The 20,248-nt window shown below is 67.8% G+C and overlaps 1 protein-coding gene across 1 annotated transcript in view; it reads right to left on the reverse strand.

The window, feature by feature from the left end:
- PLEC (plectin) overlaps nt 1–20,248 on the reverse strand; it is a 146,049-nt gene that overhangs the window by 48,455 nt on the left and 77,346 nt on the right. Inside the window, exons 5-7 of the mRNA XM_034759608.1 lie at nt 7,536–7,597; nt 2,955–3,044; nt 134–211 (exon numbers count right to left, since the gene is read on the reverse strand). Coding sequence (XP_034615499.1) covers nt 134–211; nt 2,955–3,044; nt 7,536–7,597 — 230 coding nt within the window. The remainder of the gene's footprint in view (nt 1–133; nt 212–2,954; nt 3,045–7,535; nt 7,598–20,248) is intronic.

The following is a 20,248-nucleotide window of genomic DNA, read 5'->3' on the forward strand; positions in this document are numbered from 1 at the left end:
CACGCAGCTCACCTGCCCCCCCACACACGCAGCTCACCTGCCCCCCCGACACAGCTCACCTGCCCCCACATACACACGCAGCTCACCTGCCCCCCTACACACACAGCTCACCTGCCCCCCCAACGCAGCTCACCTGCCGGTGTTTCAGGTAATCCAGGGCAATCTGCACATTCTGCAGTTTATGGAAGCGCATTCGCCCCTTCTCGCGGGGCTGCAGAGACAGAAGGAGCAGGGGGGTGAGTGGCTGAGCCGGGTTGCCAGGGCCCCCCCAGTGCCCTGAGCACTCCTCCCCCCACGCAGGGCAGCGCCAGGGCTCCGAGGAGAACCCAACACCTGGTGCCCCCAGTCAGTAGTGCCAGGCCCCCTCCCCCAGGGTGGGGCAGGGAGCTGAGTGGCCCCTGGCCAGGCCCAGCTAGCCCTGACTGGCCCCTCTCCCAGGCACCTGTTCCATTGCCCCATGCCCCAGCAGTCACCCCGAGGGGCCGCAGCGGGAGCAGACTCAGCCCCTCTCCCCGCACTACCACCCACCCTGAGCGGGCCCTGCCCTTCGACTGTTGGGCCTTGGGAGCCCATTGCCAGCGGGGAAGCCGGGGCCCTGCTCTCTGGGGTCAGAGAAGAATCGCACCCAGGGATCCCCGGCTGCCCCGGCCCCAAGGCTGCAGAGTGGGGGTGCCGCGGCCGAGGCGCTCAGGACGGGACCAGGGCTCACGGCGCAGGCAGGATTAGCACAGGGCTTGCAAACCATGCGGACAGAGGACAGGGGCTGGAGGGGAAGGGCTGCTGGCCTCGGCACCCCCAGAAGGAGGGAACCAGGTGGTGCACAGGGCCAGGGTCCCACCAGGCCACAGAGCCAACTGCCCCAGCTCAACCCGCCCGGGCACCACTTCTCCAGGTGCCCTGGCAGCAGCGCTCCAAGGGCAGTGCCCAGGAGAGGGGGCACAGCCCAGCTGGACTGCCTGGCAGCAGGGACCCCCCTTCGCTAGCTGTCTCTGGAACAGCAGGCCAGAGCTGTGAAGCGTGGAGCCTGAAGGAAAGGGCAGCGCAGGGGGTGCGGGGCTGGGCCCGGAAATCCTCGGCCACTAGCTGCTCCCGCGGGGCACTGGGAGGAAATGTGCCGAACGAAACAATAGCGAGGAAAGTGCTGAGCACGGCTGGGCTGCTGCTCCTAGCTTCCTCCAGGGCACCTGGATACAGCTGGCCAGCCCTGCCCCACGGCCAGCACCCTCCAGCGCCAGGGCAGGCCAGGGCCCAGCTCTGCCTTCCTGCGCCCTCCCCACACGGCCTGGGGACAGCGAGAGCTCCGGAGCCCTAGATGGCACCCCCTGGACACACAGCCCCCTGTGGGGTGAGTACAGCAGTGGTGCATGCCCCACCCAGCACGTGGCACTCACTGAGCCTGCAAGGGGCGCCGAGGACAGCGCCAGGGATGTGGGCGTAAACCTCCTGCCCTGCACAAAGGGACCTGGCGCTCACACGGCCAAGAGGGACCAGGACCTCCGTGTCAGACCACGCACGACTGCTGGGGCACTGCGGTCACGCCAACAGAGGGGGGAGAGCCCCCCGCCCACAAGCACCAAGCTGGGACACTGGGCCTGCGCGGCCTGCTGGGGAGATCGCCCCCTGTCCCTGCAGCACAGCGCCCCCTAGCGCTGCCGTGGGGCCAGCCCCGCCTGCCGGGGAGANTCCCTGCAGCACAGCGCCCCCTAGCGCTGCCGTGGGGCCAGCCCCGCCTGCCGGGGAGAGCGCCCCATGCTGAGCCCCCCGCCCCGTCCCTGCAGCACAGCGCCCCCTAGCACCACCCTGGAGCCAGCCCCGCCGGCCAAGGGAGAGCGCCCCCTGCTGCCCCCACCCCGTCCCTGCAGCACTCCCAGCCCAGTACAGCCCACAGGAGATGAGCCCCACCCCAAGCGAATTCCAGTTGGCCTCTGCCCTGACCCGGGCCCCGCAGGCCCCCTGGGCTGCCCCCCAGCCCGTGGCTCTGAGAGGTCTCTGCCCCGCAGGCCGGTCCCAGCCTGGCCTGCATGGCACGGCCAACAGGAGCTTTGCAGGCCCCAGAGTGGGACCCCGTGGGTCCCCCCGCCGTGCCCGCACCGCGGCTGCACCCCGACGCCCGGGCACGCTCGTCACACCAGCCTAGCCAATCGCAGGCGAGCGGCAGGTTTAGCCAAGCTCCGATTGGCTGGGCTTGCCATGATGTCATGTCTCCCCAGCCAATCGGGCGGCGCACGGCCGTGCGAGAGCAAAGGCAGAACCACTCACCAACCGCAAGCTCCTGATCACGTCGCGCTCCCTCGGCTAGCCAGCAAGAGCAGTGCAAAGAAAGGAGGCAAAGGCCAGAGGGCAGAGGTCAGGGGTCAGAGGTCAGCAGACAGGTACAAAGAAGCAGAAAGTTCAGTGTAGCAAAGTAATGTTAATGTGTTAAAAGCCCACGATGCACCGGGGGGACCGAGTCTCGGGCACAGGGTGGGGTGAGGCCAAGGCCTGAGCCGGGGGGGCCCTGAGGGCAAGGGGGGGCCTAGGAACTAGACTGATTTCCCTAGTAGGTACAGCAAGCAAGAGGTCAGGGGTCACAGGGCATGCGGGGTCAGCAGGCAAGTGTGCCGGGGAAGCAAGGGGCCCGACCCTCCTTCAAGGGGACCGGGCCAGAGTCTGCAGGGGCCCGGGGGTCTGGCGGAGGTGGTGCTGGGCCGGGCCAGGGGCCCAGCCTATGGGTCAGCGGACGAGGACGTGCCCGGGCGGGGGTGACGCTGGGGGAAAGAGGAGGGTGTGGCGTGGGGGGGTAACAGCGCAGAGCAGACACTCGCCCTGAGAACCCCCCCCCCCCCTCCAAAGCTGCTCTGTGCCCCGACCCGGCCAGGACAGGGCTCCCTGCGCTGGGCACTGAACGGCAGAGGAGGGAGCCAGTAGAGAGGCTGTGCGGAAGCTGCAGTCCGGAAGCCAGCGGCACCACCTACCAGCGTGTCCCCCGAGAGCACCTCCAGCAGCGAGATGAGGTTGTGGCCATCCCGCAGGTCCTCGTACAGGTCGCTGACATGGCGCTGAGCCTGCGGAGACGGAAAGGAACCGTTACCGGGGGCAAAGCTACCCCCAGCCATGGAGCCGCCGGCCAGCCCTCGTCCCAACCCCGAGCCAGGCAGCCTGCCCTGGCCCAGCTCACAAGGGGGGCAGGAATCTGACTCCCCCAGTGAACAGCACGGAAGGGCTCACATGAAAGCCATGGTCACACTGGTCATCACAGTCACTGCAAAATGCACGTGTGTGCCATGCAAGGTGGCGTGGCTCCGAACCAGAACACCGTGTTCCCAAAGGCGACATGCCTGAACCCGCGTCCTCCACACAGGAGACAAGGGAGCGCTGTACATCAGTGCCGCAAGCTAGACACCGGACGCCCGTTTACACACAAAGGCAAACGTGAGCCAAGAGCGGTGACGTCACCAGGAACGGAGCACACAGGGACAAGCAAGCCTCAGGGGTTGTCCTGTCTAGGCGTAAAACCAATGAACTCTGGGGGTGTTTCCAGAAAGCAGAGGATACCCCCGCCCCCCACCCGGTGCCCTGGGGACAGCGCGTCGGTAGTCAGGAAAGCGGGGGAACGCTGGACAGAACGTGGGGAGAGAACGCTCTCGATCCAGGAGGGGAACCGGGTAGCGGAGCACAGGCTCCAGAGAGCGGGCGACCATTTGGTTTCAGTATCCTTCTCCCTGTCACCTGGACGGCTGCTCTTTCTCCCCGGGCCGGGTCCCCAGCCAGGCGCTGGCCCTGGGCTGCGTCTCACAGCGGGCCTGGGCATTCTGCGGGGCTTGGCATGTGCCTATCACTAACCTGTATGGGGCTAGCGGGGTCTGTGGGGCCTGGCAGGCAGCGTTTGCACTGCCCGAGGCTGGTGGTTTCAGGGCCTGACCCACCCTGGGGACTGGGCTGGCCGCCTTCCCCGCTGCACTGATGCTGGCAGGGCCAGGCTGGGGCCAGAGCGCCTGGCTCCAGCTGCTGTAGTGCGCTGCCCCTGAGCCCTGCCAGCCCATGGCCTCCGCCCCCCAGAGCCCCGAGCCCATGGCCCCGCCTGGGGAGCAGCGAGGGAGACAGGAGCCATGCGCGATGCCGTGGGTCACGCCGTGCACAGGACCGGATGCCACCTACCTCTGCTCGCCAGTGCTGCGGCAGGAGGGGAGGGCAGGGAGAGAGAGAGAGGGGGGTTAGGAGCAGAGAGGTGGCGCAGACCCGGCATTCAGCTCCCCAGGCACAGCGTGGGGACGCCCGGCCTGCTGCCAGTGCTCCTGCAGCTGCCCCCGCCCTGGGGCCGTGAGCACAGCAGGGATCCTGGGCACCCCACACTGGACGCTCCACTCCGGGCGGTGGCCCTGGAGCCCCTCGGCTTGGCCAGGTGCAGCCCACAGGGAGAGCCCGACCCAGCAGGGCCCTGGGAGCGAGGGGGAGCCCAGCCAAAGCAGAGAGACCCCCTCCCCCCACTGCAGAGCTGCACAGAGCAGGGGCTCCTTGTGCCAGCCTCACATGGGTCAGGCCAGCGAGCTCCCATCCACCCAGCCCCACAGCCTGCAGTGCAGCCAGCCCAGCCATCGCCTGCCTGGCCCCATGTGCTGCCCCCCATGGGCCGCCCTGCGCTCTGCCTGTGCAATTAGCCCAGGGCCCTGGCCACGTCGCCAGGGCTGGCTGTCTGCGCCCGTTTGGGGTGTGCCGGATGCTCCCCAGCCAGGACAGGCCCTGCCCCCAGGGAGCTGAGTGCACCGAGTGCGGGGGCAGGGATTACACGCCTGGCACGGGGCCGGTGCAGGCAGGCACACGAGCATGTGCGTGGCCAGACACGCGTGTGGGGGCAGGGCAGGCGGGCTCCAGCGTGTGCTGCTCTCGGGAGCCGGAACTGGCTCGTGGTGCCGGAGCCAAGGCTGGTGCCGAGAGGCGGCATGTCCCTGCACTGTGTGGGTCCGTGTCCGTGTCCCTGCGCTGTGTGGGTCTGTGGCTGTGTCCCTGTGCTCTGCTGGGCATTACTGGTTACACGCGGGGCCAGGGCCCTGCGCTCGGCCGGGCTGGGCGTTACTGGTTACACGCAGGGCCGGGGCCGTGTCCCCATGCTCAACTGGGCCGGGCGTTACTGTTTAGATACGGGGCCGGGGCCATGTCCCTGCGCTCGGCCGGACCAGGCGTTACTGGTTAGATATGGGGCTGGGGCCATGTCCCTGCGCTCGGCCGGGCCGGGCGTTACTGGTTAGATACGGGGCTGGGGCCATGTCCCTGCGCTCGGCCGGGCCGGGCATTACTGGTTACACGGAGGGCCAGGGCCGTGTCCCCATGTTCAACCGGGCCGGGCGTTACTAGTTAGATACGGGGCCGGGGCCATGTCCCTGCGCTCGGCCGGGCTGAGTGTTACTGGTTAGATATGGGGCCATGTCCCTACGCTCGGCCGGGCCGGGCGTTACTAGTTAGATACGGGGCCGGGGCCATGTCCCTGCGCTCAGCCGGGCCGGGCGTTACTGGTTAGATACGGAGCCGGGGCCATGTCCCTGCACTCGGCCGGGCCGGGCGTTGGGTTAGACATGGGGCTGCGTCTGTGTCCCTGCGCTTGGCCAGGCCAGGCATTAGCAGTTACATGCGCAGGTGTGGCAGCACCTCCAGATGGGGGTGAAACAGCCCTGAGAGCCCAGCACACGCAGCACAGACCTGATGAGGGACGAGAGAGACGGGGGCACTCCGTGGGCCGAGGTGACCAACGGCACCACCCGTAGCGGGGGAGGCAGCACAGGCAGGGAGGCCCTAAGAAGTGCCCCCCATGACAGCCTTCACCTCGCTGGAGCAATGGCCCTTCCTTGGGGGAAGCGCATCCCCCTTCATGCACTGAAGCGACCTGGGAAACTCCCTGCTACAAGATGCCAGGGAGGCCGAGAGCTCAGCAAGCTCCAGGGTAGAGCAGACAGTGATGTGACTCATGAGAACAAAAAGGGCTCCAGTCCCTCCTATCCGGGGTGAGGGGGCTGCCCCACCAGCCCAGCACTCCCTGCTGCAGGGTTCCTGCCGCTCCCCCCGGTGCCAGCCCCGGCGGGCAGGAGGCAGGGCCCAGGCGGATCCTGCCAGGCACTTCCCGTCTTCCCCAGGCCCATCAGAAGGGCCTGGCTGAATTGCTGGGGGGCAGAGCCGACTTTCCACAGCAGAAGACACAGAAGAGCCCAGTTTTCGCAAGCGCCTGGTTGCAGCGGGGGTGGGGGAGCAGGACACTGTCCGCACAACTCTGAAATCCTGCTTCATCAACGCCACCCGGAACATTCCCTTCTCCACGGGGCCGCAGCACAATCGCCCATTCAGAGCCGGGCCGCAGGCGCTCAGCACGGCCGTGGGAGGAGAGGCAGCCAGCCAGCTCGGCCGGGCACAGGGCTGCCTGCGGGCACGGTGCAGAGCGGTTCCTTCCGGGCCAGGAGACTCCGGAGGCTTGTCCCTGGCCTCCTGAACTGCCCCCTGCCTGGTCAGAGCACACCAGCTTGCCAATGCTCAGGTGCCCAGCGCTTGTCTCCTGCCTGCCCCCTGCCAGGGACCCCTTCTCCCACCCGCCCAAGCCCTCCGGCTGGGGCCCACACCAGGAGGAGAGCGGAGCCAGGCGCCAGATGTGGATGGTCCTCCCAGCGAGGGGTGGGCATGGCTGGCCCTCGCCTCCCCTCACTGCAGGCAGGTACTGCTCCCCGTGCTCCCACCAGGGCATTACCAATCCGTGCTGGGCAGTGCCCCAGGCTGCACGCTCTGCTGTCCTGCCCACCGCAGCCTGCGAGTTCCAGGCGAGTGCCCCGGGGGGCTGGGAACAGGCTGCAGACGCGATCTAGGGAACCCTCTGCCCAGCCCAGGTGTCCCAATGCTCCGACCCAGCGCAGACAGCGCCTCCTGGTCACTTACTCTGTGACTCCCACACAGCGAAGCCTGGTCCTCCAGCCCCAGGTCACACACCGGGAGGTGCAGGTTGCCCTCCGTGTGCCCTTCTCCATCCCGACTCTGGCATCCCACGCCCCCCAGGGCAGAGGTGAGGCTGGGCCAGGGCAGCCATGAAGGGGGGCCCTGCAGGTAGCGTGGCAGGATGGAGGACTGCGCCTCGCAGCCAGACGGGTGGTCAGACACAGGGCACTCAGGTAGTCACCAGCTGAAGGAGGCTAGGGCCCCCAGGGGCTAGGGTCCCCTCCAAGGGGGTCTCCCCTCCTGAGAGCCACCCCTGAGAAAGAGATTGGGGAGTTCTGGCCTTCCATAACTGGGCCCCACACGGGGAGAGTCCCGGCTCCAGGAACCGGGGGTGAATTGACACCGGGCTGCTGGGCCTGAAAGCAATGCAGTGACCCTCCCCCAAGCCAGCACTTTGCTCCCCCAGTCAGAGCCGCCCATTGTCAGCTGTTCACTCCACCCATCCTGCAGCAGTGAGTTCCACAGGCTAACCAGGCGCTGCCTATTAAAAGTGAGGGACCTGCCCTGCCCTGGGCTGTCACCCCTGCTGTCCTGCCCTCCACAGGGAGACCCCACCCCCTGCCCCTGCCCCCGGGGGGCACCCTTACCTTGATGAGGTGCTTGTTGACCCATTTGGTGAAGGTTTTCTTCTGGACCCGGTCTCGCTCATCTGCAAGAGAGGAGACCATGGGGGTTAGCGCGTGGGGTGGGGGGCACAGGGGCTTACGGAGTCTGGGGGGGAAGAGCCAGGGCAGCCCCCCGGCCAGCAGGGCCAGAGCTCAGAAGAGGCAGGAAGAGGGATGAGCGAGACCCTGCAGCTCCCAGAGCTCAGCACAGGCAGGAAGGGGCCTGACTCATCGGTGCCAATGGGAAGGAAACGGTTGCGGTGACTCAGGCGCCACGCCCCCCGCTGTGCCCCATGCCCAGCCCCGGGCACGAGGAGCTGACGGGCAATGCCCCAGAGCAGCTCCCTGCCCCCACTCCCACATGGGTCACAGCAGCCTCAGCGGGGGGGCAGGCGAGCCAAGGGGCGGGTGGGGGGGCTCAGTCACTACTGGGAGAGCCGTGGGGAGACGGGGCGCTGGGACACTGCAGGGGGCAGCTGTCTGCACGGCCAGCAGGCCAGGGCTTCCCGGAGAACAGCCCAGGCGCCCCGCCCCGCCCTGCGGCCTGCAGACACTGGGGTGGGCCCCACAGCAGACTTGGGGGCTGGGACCCATTTCCGGCAGGACGGGCCGTGCTGCTCCGGTGCCCATCCAGCCCCATCTCAGCACCGCAGGACTGGGAACGCCAGGCCACGGGCAGGCAGCGCCAGGAGCGATGCCCATGTGCCCCCCGGCTCCCTGCCTGAGCCAGGGGGCCCATCTCTCACCCTACAGACACCCCCATCTCTGAGGGCTGCAGGACAAGGCCCAGCCCCACGGCAGGCAGGGAGCAGAGGGGCCACTCCAATGCCCCCCCCCAGGTGTTTCTGGAGCTGGGGCACCAGCCCCACAGTCCCTCGTGCTGAACCCCTCCAGAGCCCTGTGGGGACCCCGACCCCTCTCCAAGGGGCAGCTCAGACCCATCCCCTCCAGCCACAGGCTCTGCCCAGCTCTGCACTGGCCTCTGGGGGGCTCAGGACTAGGACGTCTGGGCCTGTGAGGGGGGGGGGGGAACGCTGACCTGCCCAGGACAGGAAGGATCTCCCCTAGGCCCCTGCGTAACACCCCCAGCGAGCGGGTCACAGCCCAGCGGGGACAGGCGAGCTGTGGGTCAGAGAGGAGGCTGGAAACGCCCCAGAATGCGCTAGGGCCCCACCCCCAACAGCAGTTTGCCCAGGATAACATCCCCCTTTCTCCCAGGTGTAGATGGCCACACTCCCCTCCCAGAACCCACCCCCTCCTCCAAGCCTGAATGAAGGGGGACCCCCCCCAGCCCCAACAGGCTCACCACCCGGGGGGGGTGGCAGGGCTGCCCCCCATGTGGGTTTCACGTGTCGTGTCTTGTCCGGCCAGGAGAGCGTGGAGATCTGTTTGTGCAGCTCCCAGCCGCCTGGGGCCAGACGCTCGCCGCGCCGGGCGCCTCCGGGGGGCAGGGCTGGCTTCCCCCGTGGGACCCTAGGGGCGGGGGCTGCTCCCTGAGGGGCAGCCGGGCAGGGCGGCTCCCAGCAGACAAGGGGGCGGCAGGAAGGGAAACCCAGCCGGACGGGGAGGCACAGACACACCCCTGGGGCTCAGCTCCAGCTGGGCACCACCCCCAAGACAGGAGCGAGGTGGCCATCGACCCCCGGGATGCCTCTCCTAGGCCCTCCCCACACCCCATTCCATATGGGCACAGCTGCTCCCCACACGGGCTGGGCGGGGCAGGAAGTGCCCCTCCCACAGGCAGGCAGGGTTCCCAGCCCCTGCCTACCACTCACTGGGCACGACCCCCACCGGGGGGGGGCTGCCATGGCGGGGCTCAGGGGTGGGGCTGGGAGCAGGGGGCAGAGCTGGCAGGAGTCTCCCCCAGGACCCCACATTGATCTCCCCTCCCCCCACAGCCACACCCCAGACAGGGCAGAGGACCTGGGCCCCCTATAGCTATGGCTGGACAGCTGGGGCCCCTAGGGGGCGCTCAGAGCGACCTGGGGGCCACAGTGCCATGGGGGTCACCCCCCAGCATGGAATGCCCCACGGGTGGGCATGTATCCCGGCAGTGTGCAGGGCAGAGCTCACTGCAGCCAGGGCACAGGACCCGCCCCCCCTCCCCACAGAGCACAGGGACTGGCACCACAAGGAGGGTCACAGCCCCCCACAGAGCAGCCCCCAGCCAGCATGGTCTCCACACAGCCGCTCTACGGCTGCCCCCCCACGTACAGCCTTAGGACAGAGCCCCCAACACAAGCAATCCCCCACACCCTCCAGGTACAGCCCCCACCCCATCCCCCAGGTGCAGCACAGCCCCCCATCCCTCCCAGGTACAGCCCCCCAAGTCCCCCATGCCCCAGGTACATCACATCCCCCCATCCCGCAGGCACAGCCCAGCCCCCTCTGCAGAAAGCCCAGGCTGGGGGCAGGCTGGCAGTGGCTCGGTACCTTTCTTGCCCTCCGTGGCCCTCAGCACGGCCAGGTAGAGGTTCTCCTCGGGGCCCTCCAGCTCCGGGCTCCGCAGCCGCTGCCTAGACATGGTCCCTGGCACTCTCCAGCGATCCCCGCCCTGCCCTGCCCAGCAGCCTGGCCGGTGACTGGAGAGGCAGCGCTGAGCAGCTCTCCCCACCCCGGCTCCAGCTCCTCTGCCCCAGGGAACCAGGCCTGCCCTTCGCTCCCCAGACTCCTCCTCCAGAGAGCGGCTGGTGGGGGGGGCGGGGGCTCCCCGCCCAGAGCCCGGGCACAGCCCTGCCCTACTGCCAGAGCCAGGAAACCTCCAAGCCCACAGACACCAGCTCCTGCTAGTAACCCTTTCCTGGCCCAGCCAGCCTGCGCTGGGGATCTGACGCCTGGGGGGGGTCAGAGGGCTGCACCTGGGGGCCCGACGCTGGGGGGGTCAGAGGGCTGCACCTGGGGGCAGGTGGGCCAGGCTGGACTGTCCCCCGGGAGGGGATCTGGGCTCTGATGCCCATTTGGGTGCCCCTGTTGGGACAGCTGAGAGCTGCCCCAGGCCCAGGGATCTCCCGCTGTCATGGCCCAGCAGCCACCCCCACCTGCATGGGGGGCACGGCCCCAGTGCCCCACAGCCCTTGGGGAGACTCCCCCTGTGATGCTGGGTGGTGGGCACAGGAGAATACACCTCCCCGCCCTGTGCCCCTCCCCCTCGGCTCCAGCCCACCTCAGTCAGTCAGCGCAGGCCAGAGAGACCCCATGAGCCCCACGGTGCCCCTGTGACAGGGCCAGCAGCAGAGAGCCCCAGAGCCGGCCTGGGGAGGGGAAGGGCCAGCACCCCTTCCCCAGCCATGTGCCCGGCGTGGGGGAGGGGCTGCAGAGGGGAACCCCAGCCGCGCCCAGGGTACAGGAAGCCGGCGCCTGGGTGCAGCATGGACCTTGCACGCACCCCCAGGGCGAGGGGGGGCTGCAGCACATGGCTGCACTGTGACTCATGCAGCCTGAGGGACACGCCCTGCTCCGAGCAGGGCGCCCTCCGGAGACGGAGCAGGAAGCTCTCCCCAGCCCCACGGGCACAAGGAGCCGGCGGAGCTCAGCCTAGGGCCCACCTGGGGGCACGTGCCATGTCCCACATGCCCCCGGCCCCCCAGCGCAGCGAACTCCCCACGTGACCAGAACAGCCCCTCCCCCCAGGCAGGGCTGAGTGCACCGGGCACAGCCAGGGCTCCAGCACACTGCCTTCGCTAGCCCCAGAACAGCCCAGCGCGGGCGGCCGGGGCACAGAGGCAGAGACAGCCCCAGCTCGGCGGGCAGCGCCCCGCGGGGGCCAGGCCAGGAGTGACAGGGCCTCCCCGTCCTGTTTGCTCTCTGGGCGTGACCCACTCGCAAATCACAGCCGCCTGGCCCCTCTGCTGCCAGAGCATTTCCCCAGCTCCAGGCTAGGGCTGGGGGCAGAACTGTGTCCACCGGCCCAGGGGCTCAGAACCCCCCGCAGCCCTTGGCAGGGCCCGGTGTGGGGCCGGGGCTGCCCTGGGGCAAGCATGGACCAGACCCGGCTCCCAGCAGCCCTGGGCGAGGCCGTGGGCCAGCCCCAATGCCACCCGACGGGGCAAAGGGCAGGAAAGGTGGAGGTGCTGGATCCAGCTGCCCCCCCTCGCTTCCCAGCCACCGCCCCCTCGGTTTCCAAGGAGCAGAGCTGGGCCGGGGCCAGCGCGGGAGGAATGTGCCCTACAACGGTTTCTAAACCACAAGTATTTTCCAGCCACTGACACATATGGAGCAATGAGCTGCCTGGCCCCGGCTGACGCCAACCCACGTCACATAGCTGGGCGCTCACTCACATTCTGCCGGCAGCCAAGACAGTCACTTCCCAGCAGGGGGTGCTGGGGGGGCGCGGCAGGGCACTGGCTGTGTGGGGGGGCTCCCAGCAGGGGGCTCTGTGGGGGTCGGGGCAGGGCGCAGGCTGGGGGGCAGCTTCTGGCGACTCCAGCCCAGCCTCGCCCAGTAGGGGGCGCTGTGGGAGCAGGGCGGGGCAGGGCACTGGCTGTGTGTGGGGGGCTCCCAGCAGGGGGCACTGTGGGGGCAGGGCAGGGCACAGGCTAGGGGGGCTCCCAGCAGGGGGTGCTGTTGTAGATCAATCTCTGATAATTTTCATATGACATTACATTGTGCCTCTTCATATAACCTTGTGATGGGTCTACCCACGTGTGACCTCTGTTTTCATGGGACTTTGTATCAAAGCCTCATTTAGAAACTTTGCATTGCCCTTGGTATAATATTATAGCCCCTAAGGATAGAATAAGATAGAAGAAAAATTTCTTTTTGCTAGCAGTAGAACAAGAGCTCTCCCCACCCACTCTTAATCAATTGCCCTGTTGAATGAATGAGGTGTGGATGAGCAAGGCATGAAAGGCAGCACCTCCAGACAGCCTCAACTGTTGGAGAGGGGCTGGGAGCCAGACCCAAGGACAATAAAACGTGTCAAGTGGGCTCCTTAAAGACAAGCAAACATACCGACGGCCTCGGGGGTTAGAAGCAAGCACCTTCTTTTGAAAACACCCTCTTTGCAGCATTGGGACAACACTCAAAAGAAAGCAGCACAAAGGACCAATGGACACAGACACAGAGTTTAAATCTGGTCTAGATTTGCATAAGAGGAAAGCTGCTATAAAAGTGAGGTGTCTTGCAGAGGACCCCGGGTCTCGTCTTGTCAACATGGGAGCATCGATCCGGATTGGCAGAAGCCCGGCTCCACCCCCTCCCCCATTTAACTCACCTGGCCAGTGAAGTTAAGGGGAGCAACTAATTGGTAACAACAAGACGGAGTGTGTTTGAGTGTGTGTGTGAGTGTAAGTGTAATATATTATATGCATATGATACAGTGTTAATGAATACATGTATTACTAATAAATGTGGCGTTTTGTCTTATTCCCCCTGAAAAGATCCTGTGCAGTACTTTAAGTACAACACTGTGGGGGTCGGGGCAGGCGCAGGCTGGGGGGCAGCTCCCAGAGACTCCAGCCCAGCCTCTCCCAGCAGGGGGCGCTGTGGGGGCAGGGCGGGGCAGGGCACTGGCTGTGTTGGGGGGCTCCCAGCAGGGGGCGCTGTGGGGGCGGGGCGGGGCAGGGCACTGGCTGTGTGTGGGGGCTCCCAGCAGGAGGCGCTGTGGGGGTTGGGATAGTGGTGGCAGCATTTGCTCCTGTCTCTCCCTGTTGCTGTGTCTGACTCCCTGTGTAACGGGCAGGGGCAGGGGCAGGGCAGGCCCCAGGGGCTGCCCCCTCTCAGACCCCAGGGGGGCAGGGGGCAGCACCGGGCCAGCCCAGTCACGGCCTGAGACAGCTCAGCCACCCACCCGCCAGCCTGGGGCGAGGAGACCAAGCGGGTTACAGCGTCTAAGGCCAGGAGGGATCAGCTGATCACTGTCTGAGCACCCCCTCATCTCACCAGAGCCCCCCTCCCCCCGACTCCAGCACACACACACACACACACACCCTCACACACACCCCACGGAGCCAGAGCAGAGCCCCCAGGCTGGATTCACAGACTCCAACTGGCCGAACCACAGTCTTGGCTCCGGCCCATTCAGGTCTCCCAGCCCCCACACGGCCCGTGACCCTCTGCAGCCTCCGCTGGCACATCAGACAGCCGGTCTCAGTGTCAGGTCCTGCCCGTCGCCTCTCCCGCGCTGGCACCCCTGCCCACAAGGCCAACCCCCGTCGCCCACGTCTCACACCTTCCAACAAGCCCCTTCAGGTTCTCCCGGCTGCCCCTCATGCCGGGAAAGCGCCCGCCGGACACATCCGCAAAACACCCTCACTGTCCCCGTCCGACACCTCTCTGTGGGCCAGGCCGGGTGCAGCTCGACCCAGCCGAGGGAGCTGGGGTGCTCACCCCGTGTCTGTACAACACCTGGCACAGAGAGTCCTGCCCCATCGCAGGAGCTGGCCAGGTCCCTGCGAACCCTGGAGAGGGCAGCGAGGGGGGAATTTCTAGGGCTCCCGCGGAGCGGGAAGACACAGAGTACCCCCTGCTGGATCCCACGTGAATCACACCGCAAGGGCCCAGCTCTGCGCCCGGAGCCTCACGAGAAGCTGCTCCGTCCCCCGGCCCTGAGGGCAGAGTCCAGGCTGAGAACCACCAAGAGCCAGGCACGGACATGGGGGTGGGGTCTGAGCCTACTGCTTCTGTCAACCCAGCGCCTGCCCCGGCAGCCACCCCCCTGCAGCCCAGTCACAGGCCCCAACACTGCCTGCTACAGCCAGAGAGACCTGCAGACCAATCACCCCTTGCTCCAGCCACAGAGCCCTGCAGACTAGTCACCCCCTGCTACAGCCAGACACCCTTGCTACACTCGGACAATCCCTGATACAGACAGAGAGACCTGCAGACCAGACACCTCCATTACAGCCAGATAACCCCACAGAACAGACACCCCCGCTACAGCCAGACAGCCCTCCCAGTGTGCTACAGCCCCCATTCAGTCCAATACAGCCAGTGCCAACCCCACCCCATTACACCAGCAACACCCCTGCACTCCATAGTTCCTGTCCCGTATGCCCACTACAACCCCTTCCTCCCCAGCCCACACTGTGGCCTGGCCTGTGCCCTGGCGCGGAGGGGCTGCTGGCAGGGAGTCTGTGCATGTGGGGTGGCTGCAGGCTGGGAGGGGGCAGGCACTGGCCCAGGATAGTGGCAGCCCACGAGCTGGCCTTTGCTGCTGGGCAGAGGCAGTGTCAGAGAGACAGCAACGGGCTCAGAGCAGGGCAGACCCTGCTCGTGGGGCTGGGACATCCCCTCTGCTCCACCTGCCCCTCCCCACTCCTGGGGCAACCAGCGGTAGGGGCAGCTGTGCCGGGACGGCAGATCCTTCCCATCAGCCTTGGGCACAGAAACTTCCCCCAGGCCTTGGGTACAGACCCCACCCCAGCTTCCTGGGCTGAGACCCCCTTCGTCCCGCTGCGGGGGCAGGACCCAGGGGTTGGGAGACGCAGCAGGTGTCAGCCCCCCCACATGCTCCCCCTGCTGGGGGCAAGGGCACGGCGTGGCAGAGTTTATACACACCATACATAAATATACAGTATATCCATTTCAGCTGTCTTCTAATGTCACGAGCAGGGTGAACATGGCAAGAGGTGACTTTTCTATTCCTAATCATTAGCACCGGATTCTCTTTAGGTACGAGACCTCATTTTCTTTTCAGTTCAATCAGGGAGGTGGGGAAAATGGGTTGCAGTCAGAAGAAAAAGGCTTGGAAAAATTACTTTTGCAAGCCAAGGTAGGTAGAGATGTTCACCCATTCCTAGGGTACGTACTGTAGTTTAGTCTGTAAGAGTTAAAAGCCATCTGACCTTCAGTACAATACTGAATTCCCTTGAAAATATAGCCTGAAAAACGTGCCAGCCATCAGCCTTCAATGCTGTCTGGAAGTGAAGTGTTCAAAGAACAGTCAATGCAAACCACCATGGGTGTAGCAGAGCCCTCCCTGCCAGGGCCTCCCGCGCAGGGGTACGAGCTAGTCTAGTGCCAGGGCTGCCAGGGGGCAAGGCCGGGGCTCTGAGGCCACAGGCGGGGGCCGCCAGGGGGGCAAGGCCGGGGCTCTGAGGCCGCAGGCCGGGGGGGTTGGGGCTGCCAGGGGGGCAAGGCCGGGGATCTGAGGTGCCAGGCCGGGAGGGTTGGGGCTGCCAGGGGGGCAAGGCCGGGGATCTGAGGCCACAGGCTGGGGGGGGGGGGGGGACAGGTCTTGGCTCCCAGGAAGCACCAGGGCAGGGCTCACATCGCAGGGTGGGAACGGTCTGACTGCAGGCCCCAGACACGTGGGCATGGGCAGCTGCTCTTGGCTGCGGGCGGGATCCCCCGGTGGCAGCACCCCAGGGAGAGCAAGGCGGGTGCCCTGCTCAGCAGCCCAAGCTCCGCAGCACGGGCAGAGCCCGCAGCTCCCGGCAGCAGGATGTCAGAGGCCGTGTGTGAGGCTGGCTGCAGCCTGTGATGCCCCCGTCCCGGGAGTGCAGGGGGCCAGGTGTGCCGGGGGGATGCCAGAGCAGTAGTACTAGACAGCAGGTCTCTCGCCTCCCACGGGCCCCTTTGCCCCCGTCCTGCTCGGGGTCTCATTCCAGCGCCCCGCACCGCAGCAGCCTTTGGGAACAGGGGGGCCACACTGGGGCCGTCAGCGGGGGGCGCACCGGGCATGGGGGGGGCACACCTGGGCCGTCAGCGGGGGGCGCGCTCCACGGCAGGAAAGGCTCGCCCATTCCCGCCTGTCTGGAGGGCAGAGACCCAGGGGCCTTGCGGGAGCAGGCCCAGCCCAGAGGCCGGTGGGGAGGTTTAGAGCAGCAACGTAACTTTGGCTTCCCAGAGTGGTGCAGCTCGAGGGCCCAGCAGCGTCCCTTCACGCGGCTTCACTGCCAGCCGCCACGTCTGCTCAACGCCAGCCTGCGGGGCCTCGAGGTTCACCCCCATGGGAGGCACTTCGACCCCCCTGCTGGACACACCTGCCTGCCGCTCCCCTCCCTCGCTGTGGCCACCCAGCCCAGGGTCACCCGGGCGAGGCCCATGAGGGGCCGGGGTGTCCCCCACAGACACATCAACGGCTGAGCGCAGTAAACGGCTCCACACCCAGCCCTGCGCGGCCCCGCTCCCAGCAGTGCCGGACGGGCGGGGCAGGGCCCAGACACCCCAGGCAGTAGGAGAACCAGGGTCACCCGCCAGGCGCCTGCCCCGGACGGCCGGGGAGCTGGGCTGATTCGGGGCAGTGCTCTGGGGCTGGCAGCTTTGTTAGAAGGCCGGGGAATCACAAGCCCATCTCAGCTCCGGGGAGCCCCCGTCCCCTGCCCGCAGACGAGGTGCCCGGGCCCCACGAGGAGCCCGCCCTAGAGGACTGAGGCACCGTCCCCAGGCTGAGGGGGGGGGGGGCGTGGGGGGGGGGGCCAGCAAGGTGTGCGTGTGATCAGCCTGCACCGGTGCTGCAGGGGGGGGGGGGGGGGGGGGCTGCCCGGCCTCCCAGGGCACCTGGCGGGGGAGGGGCTGCACGTTGCTCAACCGCTTGGCTCAAGGGTCACTGTTACCCCGGCAGGCCCTTCCCAGAGCCCGACAGGGGGCGGGGCTACGGCAAGCCCCGCCCCCAAACCATTAACCCTTCTCTGCCCTGAAAGCGGGCGCTGGGTCCGCTGAGCTCAGAAACACACACACCTGGGGACAGCCGAGTCTAGTGGCAGGAGCGATGGTCCGGGGGTGCCCCAGCGCCCCCGTCACTGCAGCCCACCCCTCACTGCCCCCGCACTGGCCCCCGCACTGCACCCCCGCCCCCCCCCGCCCCCGCCCCGGCCCCCCCCCCAGCCCCCCACCCCGCCCTGCCCCCATCACTGCCCCCGGCCCCTCACTTCCCCAGCACTGCACCCCCCCTTCCCCCCCAGCCCTGCCCCCCCGGACCGCCCGGCCGGACCCACCGACGCAGCAGAGCCGCCGGCGCAGGTAGCTCCTCCGTTCCGAGCTGCGGCTCAGCAGCCACTCGGAGCCCCGCAGCACCGCCCGCTTGTAGGCGAAGTAAGCGGCCACGGAGGACGCGGGGTCCGGGCTGCCGGCCATGCCGCTGCGCTGCTCCTCCGCCCGCCCGCCCGCGGGCTGGGACAGGAGCCGCCCAGCCCCGCGCCCGCCCCCATCCCTGCCTGGCCCAGCCCCGAGCGGCCGGGGAGCCGCCAGCGCGGAGCCAGCCCCGCCGGGCCCGACCCCCCCGGAGCCCCCCAACATCCCCCCCCAGCCCGGCACCGACCCGCCCGGGAGCCCCCCAGCCCGGGACCGAGCCACACAGGAGCCGCCCAACACCCCCCAGCCTGGAACTGAGCCCCCCAGAGTCCCCCAGCCCGGGACCGACCACCGCAGGAGCCCCCCAACATCCCCCCTGCCCTGGAGCCCCCCAGCCCACTCTCAGGGGGGTGACTAGCCTAGGACCAGCCCCCCTAGCCCAGCTCTAAGCCCCCCCACTAGACCCCCAGCAGACCCCCAGCCCAAGACCAAGCTGCCCTAGCCAAGGCCTCAGCCCCCTCAGCAGCTCCCCCAGCCCGGGACCAAGCCCCCCCCCCCCCGCTCGGGGGAGGAGCAATACTCCAGCCACCCCAGCATCTGATGCACAACCCCCCCTCCCTATTTCCTAGCCTGGATCCAGCGGGCAGGGCCGGGGGCTGAACCGGCTGCAGGGGCTGAGAGCCGTCAGGCTGCGGGCGTGGGGAGCCCAGGGTGCAGAGCCGTGGCCCCGTGCCAGAGCCCAGGAGCCCAGCGCCGAGGGGAGCCCTCAGCACGTTCCTTGTTGGCTCCCTTTCCCGTTACCTCATCGGAGGAGAGCCCATGGCTCTCAAGACCGGGCCAGAGCTTCCCGGGACTCCCCCGAGCCAGAGCTCACAGGACAGCTGGTGACAACAGCCCCCTGGCCGCCAGCCACAGCCCGGCCAGCTCCCGGTGCCCTGCGAGCCCTGCCCCGGGACGGCCGCAGCCTCAGGCCTGCCCACGCCAGGAGGTTGAACCCGCGCGCCGACACGACCCCCCTGCAGAGGCAGCCCCGGATCGCCCAGGGAGGGGCCCACGCCATGCTGGGAGACGGCACCTTTCCCTGCTAGAACTGCGCCCACACCAGCAGATCGGCACCCCCTCCCCAGTACTGCTCTGAGGGGCAGCACCCCCCACACCGAACGGCCACAGCAGGGGATCCCCCCCGCCCGTGGAGCACCCAGCACCAGCACGCCCTGGACCACGCATGGGGCTCCCCGCAGGAGCGGGGCCCTGCCTGACCAAATGCCCACTAGCAGTCAGTCTTCCCTGGCAGCCCCAGGCCCTGTTCAGAGCAGCAGAGAGCACACAGCCTGCCCCATGGCCCTGCATGGCGCCGGGCAGCCCCCTAGCAGTGGGGCCAGTGAGTACAGCCGCATGCCATTGGTACAGCCCACGGGCCCTGCCTTGCAGGGGTTTTCAGGGCCACGCTTGGCCCCCCTAGGCCTAGCAGGACTCTCCCCCCAGGGCAGTGGGTCCCTGCCAACCTCCAGAGCATCTCCAGGGCCAGCAGCAGCAGGGGGGAGGGGGAGCTAGAGAGACCAGCAAGGCAAGCCAGCCCCCCCCGGGCACCGCAAGGGATGCGGTAGGTGGGACCCGTGGGAGGCTGGCAGCGCTGGGCTGAGCCCAGGAGCCTGTGTCCTGCAGCGGGGAGGGAGGAACATCCTCCAGGCTGGCTCCGAGTCTTTGGCGGTGTCCCCAGGCGGCTGGGGCCCTCGTCCCCACGCCTTAGCACAGGGAACAGGGGAAGCTGCCAGCTGCAGGCCTGGGAGTGGGGTGTAGGGTTGGGGGGGCAGGACTCCTGGGTTCTGTTCCCAGCTCTGCGTGTGACCTCGGCCCAGCCCCGTCCCATCTGTGGAGCGGAGATAAGGCAGGAGCTCCGGGTGGGCCGGGCTGCGGTTAATTGCTGGTGGGAGGCAGGAGATGGTTCTGGATCTTACAGGTTGCAGTGTCCTGGGAGGGGTTGTTCCTTTTACACGCCTCAGCCAGTCTGTCCCCTTGGCGCAGCAGGGGAAGGGAGCCCCCCCCGCCTCAGCCCCCAGCTGGCAAAGGGCCTTGAGCCACAGCCTCTCCTGCCGGGGATGCCCCTGCCCCTCCCCAGGCTTTCCCCGGGGGCAGCAGGAGACACTGCCCAGAGCGGGTCCCAGGGAGCGGGGGCAGCTGAGCGGAGGTTCCTGGCTCCCAGCTCGGCACAGGGGCTGTTTCCCTTGGCAGGACCTGCCAGCCCAGGCCCAAACCGCAGCCTTTTGCCATTTCCTTTCCTTTCTTCGCAGCTGGTGAGTCACAGACCCGGCCAGCTCCCCCTTCCCAGCCCCAGCCGGCACTCACGGCCATGGGGGGGCTAGTGGAAAAGCTGACTGGGGAGGGAGGGGGGTTCCCAAGAGTCCCATGGGGCCTTCCCCGCCCACAACGGCCGCGCGTTCATTGTCGCATGCGGCTCCAGCCTGCCTTAGCGACGGAACAGAGCCCAAACAAACAACAGCCGCCACGCTCGGCTAGCTACAGCGTTCCTCTTCCCCCGCCCCTCCACAACCCCCCCGGAGCTCTGTGCCCCCCCCCCCCCCCCCCCCCCCCCCCCCCCCGGAGCGCCGCCCCCCCCCCCCCGCCTCATCAACAACCCCCCGGAGCTCTGTGCCCCCCCCCGCCCCTCAACAACCCCCCCGGAGCGCCGTGCCCCCCCCCCCCGCCTCATCAACAACCCCCCGGAGCTCTGTGCCCCCCCC

This window comes from Trachemys scripta, chromosome 2, assembly GCF_013100865.1.
Source record: "Trachemys scripta elegans isolate TJP31775 chromosome 2, CAS_Tse_1.0, whole genome shotgun sequence".
Classification (NCBI taxonomy): domain Eukaryota; kingdom Metazoa; phylum Chordata; order Testudines; family Emydidae; genus Trachemys; species Trachemys scripta.